General features: G+C 56.5%; 1 protein-coding gene across 2 annotated transcripts in view; it reads right to left on the bottom strand.

Moving 5' to 3' along the window:
* The window catches only part of JUP (junction plakoglobin), a 29,388-nt gene extending 23,270 nt beyond the window's left edge, over positions 1-6,118 (bottom strand). Inside the window, exon 1 of one of the 2 annotated variants that reach the window (XM_021719534.1) lies at positions 5,557-6,118. Coding sequence is in view for 1 of the 2 variants with exons in the window: in XM_021719533.1 (XP_021575208.1) it covers positions 5,471-5,534 (64 nt within the window). In the remaining variant the exon portion in view is untranslated. Of the gene's footprint in view, positions 1-5,470 lie in introns of both variants that reach the window. The other variant, XM_021719533.1, reaches the window with a different exon arrangement.
* Between the last annotated feature and the right edge of the window lie 750 nt (positions 6,119-6,868).

Below are 6,868 nucleotides of genomic sequence, written 5' to 3'. Positions count from 1 at the left end.
CCACTGCACTCCGGTCTGGGCGACAGAGTGAGACTCCAACTCAAAAAAAAAAAAAGAAAGCAGAGTTCCCTGCCTCGAAGGCCCCCAAAGGCCCAGATGCCAGGAGGCTTAGCAAAGGGGAGTGGTCAGAGATCTTTGCCTTGACTGAGGAAGTTGCTGGAAAATGGGGCACTCTGCTGGGTGTGGTAGTTCACACTTGTAATCCTGACACTGGGGGAGGCTAACACACTTAAACCCAGGAGTTCGAGGCCAGCCTGGGCAATATATCAAGACCCTGTCTCAAAAACAAAACAGAAGAAAAGGAAAAAATGAAAATGGGGTCGCCTGTGTCCCTAGAACATCACCAGATTCAACCACGTCCCGGGAGAGAGAGAGGCCTCATGGTGTCACTTGCAGGAACACAAACCCCAGTGATCTGCCAGTCATACAGCTTTTCCTCTTCACAGGGTCACTGGGCCAGCCTGCTCAAGAGGTTGGTCCCAAAGAAGGCCAGGTTGCCTAGTGAGATGAAGAGTCTCACTAGGTACCTCAGCAGGCCTCAGACTCAACTCCCCTGGTAGGGATCCCTTCCTGGTCTCCTGCCTGGGCAGCATGGCGCTCCTCAGAGAAGAGTCAGCTCTGAGCCTCCCCTCTCTCTCTCTCTCTTCTTCAACTCAAGATCTCTAGCCTGGTGCCGGGCATGGTAGCACAGGCCTGTAGTTCAGGCTATTTGGAAGGCTGAGGTGGAAAGATAGCTGGAGCCCAGCAGGTGGATGCTGGGGTGGCCATGAGTGTGCCACTGCATTCCAGCCTGGGTAACGAAGTAAGACTCCAACTCAAAAAAAGAAAAGAAAAGAAAAGATCTCTAGCCTGGACAACATGGCAAGGCCTCATCTCTATAAAATACCAAACAAACCGGGCTCGGTGGCTCAGCCTGTAATCCCGCGCCTTTGGGAGGCTGAGGTGAGTGGATTGCCTGAGCCCGCGGGTTCAAGACCTCATCTCTACAATAAATCAAAAAATCAGCCGGGCGTGGTAGCGCATGCCTGTAATCCCGGCTACTCGGAAGGCTGAGGCGGAAGGATCGCTGAAGCCCAGCAAGTCGAGGCTGCGGTGGCCGGGAGCGGCCACTGCACTCCAGTCTGGGCGACAGAGTGAGACTCCAACTCAAAAAACAAAAAACAAAACCAAAAATACCAAACAAATTAGCTGGGTGTGGTCGCATGTGCTTGTAGTCCCAGGGACTCAGGAGGCTGAGGAGGAAGGATCATCTGAGCCCAGGAGGTCAAAGCTGTGGTGAGGTGGGATGGTGAGACCCCCAACTCGGGGGAGGGGGGGGAAAGGATCTCATCTCTAACAGACAGGAAATCCTTCCTCCTGTCTAGTTTCCATTCTTTCTGTAAGAGCATCAGTCCCAAAGCCACTTGCATCCTCAAGAGCCATAGGAAACAGCAAGCCCCTCCCCCCCCTCCTCCCTCCCCCCCACCTTTGTAGCAGTCAGTTGAGATGAAGTTCATTCTCCTCTCTGTCTGGTCCTCAAGTCCCCTTAGCCTTCTCCAGAATCAACAATCCCCAGTGGGGGAGATGCAGTGACGGGCTCAGTACTTTGGGCGATGCTGGCACCGTCACCTAAAGAGAAGCCATTCCCCATGTCCCGGTGCACTCTGGTGTCAGGTGCCCAGCTGGCTGGCAGAGGTGCCAGAAGCAGACAGCGCTGAGAGGAAATCTGACACCAGCTCCTCCCAGGAGGTCCCGGGCTTGGCTGACAGCCAGCACTCATGACCCCCATGCCCCTGTCACCAGAAGGGCCCTCCCCACAGCAGACTCCCTCAGCTCCCCTGGGCCCCCGAAGCCTAGGACAGCCAGTTCCCCATCCAGAGCAGCCTGGCAACTCTGCCTGGTACAACCCAGCAGGACATGAGCCCAGGCCTAAATCTGACTCTCATTTCTCTCCACTCCCCAGGGAGTAGCGTCCCTTGGTCATGGCACAGCTCCAGCCCCCAGCAAAGCAGGTGACTCCCACTTCCCAGAGAGAGGCAAGCCCAGTACAGCCATGGCTCTACACAGCTCAGGGAAGAGGCAACATAGCTTTGACCCCCGCCTCCTCCTCTTTCCTTCCCATCCTCCCCCTAACACCCACCTCAGTCCCTGGTCTTGGGGAGATATCCCCCTCCAGCAGGAACTAGAAATCAAGCCACTGAGGAGGCTTCTGACGGCTGGCAGGTAGGACATGTGTCACCCCCACCTAACAAACCCATCCCGTTTTCCCACCCACACATGCTTTCTTTTTTTGAGCTAGAGTCTCACTCTGTCACCTAGGCTGGAGGGCAGTAGCACGCTCCCGGCCACTACAGCCTCGACCTGCTGGGCTCAGGCAATCCTTGCACCTCTGCCTTTCAAGTAGCCAAAAGTGCTTTTATGGGCCCTTCTGAATTCTCTTCTCCCCAATCAAGCAGAGGCTTTCAGAAAAGGTGGTAGAAACGTCCTTTCCAGAGCTGCAGCGGGGAGAGGGGAAGAATGACTCTGGGCTCGGAGCCAGGGACCCAAATAGCAATCCTGGCCCTGCTGGGCTCTCGCTGTGCAACCTTGAGCAAGTTAGCTAACTTCCCTGAGTTTCAATTTCATCTGCAGAATGGAGATACTGATACCTGCTTCTAAGTCATAGGATTCTGTTTGAAAAGTTACTGAGAGCCGGGCTCGGTGGCTCAGCCTGTAATTCCGTGCCTTTGGGAGGCTGAGGTGAGTGGATTGCCTGAGCCCGCGGGTTCGAGACCCACCTGGGCAACTTGGCGAGACCTCATCTCTACAATAAATCAAAAAATCAGCCGGGCGTGGTAGCGCATGCCTGTAATTCCGGCTACTTAGAAGGTTGAGACGGAAGGATCGCCGGAGCCCAGCAGGTCGAGGCTGCGGTGGCCGGGAGCGGCCACTGCACTCCAGTCTGGGCGACAGAGTGAGACTCCAACTCAAAAAAAAAAGAAAAGTTACTGAGAAGTGCTTGGTGGAGTCTTCTCTTGATTTTAAAAGTTACCACTCATCAAATCCTTACTAAGTAGGTAGGTACTGTTATTCCCATTTTTCCGAAGAGATCACTGAGACTTACGTAATATGAGACAAACCCAGTTCAGTCCAAAGTCAAAGCCCTGTGCTCAGAAACACCCCACTGTTCCATCTCTCCAAAATAACAGTCCTTCAATCGCCCAGTCTCATTCTAAGGTGGCTCCTAGTGGGGACAGGCCTCCCTCACAGCGGTCCTCACATTCTGGGCCCTCAGGAAGGGAAAACAGCAGCCAGCCCCAGCCTAACCTTTTTGGTTCCTACACTCTGCATTCTCAAAGCCTCAGCTCCAGCAGCCCAGACAGACGTTCCAGAGGGAATGGGGTGGAGCCGGGGTGCAGGGGAGGGGCAGAGTGGGGGCGGGAGAGCTCCGGTCACCCAAGCTGGGGCTTGCTCTAGCAAGAAATGACTAATCGGACCCTATCTTTTTCCCCCACCTCCTTCTGGCCAGCGAATGGCCAGTTTTCACCAGGCACCTCCTAGCAATACTTCCTCGGCATTATCTTTTCATCACAGTCACAAACCAGATTAGCTAAACTAATCATTTAGCCTACGTAATTACAATGCCTTCCCCTCCCCCACCTTGGCACGAGGAAGAGGGAAAAACAGGTTATTTTGGCCCAAACTCCATGCCCCTGTAGCTCCCCAGAAATGCACCCATCCCCCCAGAGCAGAAAAGGGCCTGGGTTCCCATCTCAGCCTCCTCCTAGCCCAGGCCTGAGCCTGATCCCCACCCCCTCTCCCATCTACACCCAAGAGGCTTGCGCACCCCAAGCACCCCTGATCTCCCCCCACCATCCTTCCATCCCTGGGACTGAGAGGGAGCCCAGCTCTCACACTACCCCTCCAACTAAGGAGGTTGAGCTCCAAACCCTGCAAAAAGACCACACTTCAGATTGTTAAAAACCGGTGTATAAAGCCTGGTCAAGATTCCCACTTCCAGAAGGGGATGTGCCGGGGGGTCCCAAGAAATTGGGAACAGGGGATGTAGCTCTCCCTGAGGAGTCTAGTGTGGAAGGGGCCCTTCCCCCAAAAGCCTTCCTCTGGGCTCACTTTTCCCATCAAATCCTCCTAGGAAAGGGGGTGGTGAAAGGCCTGTGAAGGCCGTCAGAGCATGTCCCTTCCTAATTCAGAAATCAACAGGAAAGCAAGCCCCACAGCTCTGAGCTCTCCTGCCTCAACTATCAGCCAGCTAAGTAACGTGGGGGAGGGGGCAGAGAAAAAAAAATACAAGAACGACCATTTCCCCCACCTTCCTCAGTTTGGCCCAGCCGTGCCCCACCCCCATTCCTGGGGAGGGGGCAGAGCTTGGGAGAGCCACTAACGCAGGCCTCCTCTGAGGGGGTGTGGTGGTCGCGGGAGGCAGGAAGAAAAGGAAGAAGCCGCTTCCCCTCTCGGCCCTTCTCCCCCACTCCGGCCCCTACCTCAGGCCCCAGGGGCCCAGCAAACAGGATGGAGGTGGGGGCAGGGAGGACAGGGTCAAAGCGCAGGCACTGGCCCAGGTTCAGCCTGGGGCCGGCTGGGGGAGGGAACTTTGCACCAAGGACCCCCTAGGCGTGGAGGAAGCTCTGGGACCGAGACAGGAAAACCCCCAGAGAAGCTGCGGCGAACACTTCCTCCTGCAAAGTTTGTTTTGGGTGATTTTCCCAACAATAAGAGGTTTGAGAGGCAGAGGAGTCCTGCCTCCATACCAGCGCTCCGGAAGCCACAGCCTCTGGACACTGGGCCAGGTGACCCTCAATTCTTCACCCATGCACAGAATCCTCTCCCCAGATCCCGGTGCCAGACACCAGCTGGCACCGAGCTGGACCCTGCACCGGCACCACTGTCATCCCGTCCCGCCTCCGCTGGAGCCCATAGCCCAGCACCCACCGGAGAGGAAGGAGGCGCCGCAGGTTGTACCGACGAGGCTCTGGGAGCTGGAGGGCAGGGCCTCTGGACTCCGTGCGCTCACCTGCTCGGCAGGTGGGGCCAGTCGCTGGGAAAATGTGCGCTCAGCCCCCACAGTTGGGCAAGCTAGGCGCAGACAATAGGGCCCCACCCAGGCCTGGGGGAGTAGGGAGGGAGGGAAAGCGAGGATGACGCGTGGGGTGGGATGAGGGTGGCCCCAAAGAGACCGGCGGCAGCAAGTTTCCCAGACGGTGAATTCCCGACTGCGGAGTGAGCCCTGGGACGCAGGCGGAGCAGGTCAAAGTCTCCCCGGCTGGCTCAGGGCGAGAGTCAGGGACGCGGCGACGGGCAACCTCCGCGGGCACCGGGGAAAGCGCGACCCCGGAGGCACCTGTCCTGGTCCCTCTCTGCTCTTCGCAGATCTCAAGTTCACACCGAGGCGCGCTCGGCCCGAACCACGCAGCGCCCCCATTCGCCGCGCCCGGGACCCCAGCGCGCCCCCTGCCGCCGGTGCAGGATGGCGCTCCCTGGCACCCGCCCTCACCTGCCCGCCGACGGCTGAGACCAGCCTCAGGGCCGCTCGCCGCCCCTTCCCTCCGCCCGACCATACCCGCCCCCGACCGCCCGCACCTGCGTGTAGAGCCTGGCCGGGCCGGGTCGGGGTCGGGCCGGGGCGGGAGCCGGCGCGGGCAGCGAACTGAGCTCGGCGCGCTCGGGCGGCGGCTGCTCCGGACTCTGGCCAAGGCAGCAACTCAGTAACCGAACAAAAGGCGAAGGGACCTGACAGCCAAGCCACGCCCCTCGCACCCTTGAAACTCCGCCCCCGCGGGAGACGCCCACCCGCTGGTGCGAGCTCACTGGCTGTCTCGCCTGACTGTCCCACAGCGGGGCGGAGCCTCGCCTCCAGTCCTCTTCCACGGCCGCCTGTGTTTATCCGCTCGTCATTGGCCCCAGGGACTGCCAGTCGGCTCTGGGGATGTACTCCAATTTGAGGTCCCGTCCTCACTCTGCACCTATTGGCAGATAGAACGTTGCTTCCTCCTGATTGGACAAGAGGCTGTCAGTAAGACTAAAAAAGAACCAATGGAAAGGATGGGGTGTGTCTTGCCCCACCCAAGCTCTGAGCAGGTAAGACTCATTACCCTTCCCTTCCCCCCTACCTGTCCAACAGGTGAGTCAGGGAGCACCTTGGGAAAGGACAGACGTCTTCACTAGCCAGCCAACTCAGCGTCAGGCATGATGCTACTTTGGGGCTTATTCACCCTTGCCCCAAAGTAGTAATGACATATTTATATAGCATTTCATAGGTTTTGTGCTGGGTTGGGATTTTTGTTCTCCAAAAATGGAGTACTCCTGGGATTTAGAATTAGGAAGCCTGGGCTTGGGTTCTGCCACTTTGTAGCTGTATGATCTTAGGCAAGTTATTTCACCATTCACCTCCTCATGTGTACATTGGGTACATTAGCTATATCTTTCTCACTGGAGTTTGTGGGAATTAAATGAAGTCAGATTTGTGAAAGAACTCTGCCAACTGCTAACGGTTAGAATTTAAACTAATGACAAGGGTTTTTTACATTCTTACAATAGCTCTGAAAAATTGTTAGGACAAGAAAATAATCCTCATATTACAGGTGAAGGAACTGAGGTTCAGAGAAGTCACAAAACCAGAAAGTGGCACACCCCAAACTAGAACCGCTTTCTTCTCATTTCAAGGCCCTCCAAACCACCGTTCCCATTGTGGAAGAACAGTATACAAGTGAGACCCCAAAAAACTCCGAATTTATTTACTTAAAAAATTATCAGCCGGGCTCGGTGGCTCAGCCTGTTATCCTGCGCCTTTGGGAGGCTGAGGTGAGTGGATTGCCTGAACCCGCGGGTTCGAGACCCGCCTGGACAACGAGACCTCATCTCTACAATAAAATCAAAAAATCAGCTGGGCGTG

Source organism: Carlito syrichta, unplaced genomic scaffold (assembly GCF_000164805.1).
Source record: "Carlito syrichta isolate Samal-C Ts95f unplaced genomic scaffold, Tarsius_syrichta-2.0.1 Scaffold314793, whole genome shotgun sequence".
NCBI classification, from domain to species: Eukaryota; Metazoa; Chordata; class Mammalia; order Primates; family Tarsiidae; genus Carlito; species Carlito syrichta.
Note: the sequence above shows the minus strand (reverse complement) of the source record. Positions and strands in the feature narration are given on the sequence as shown.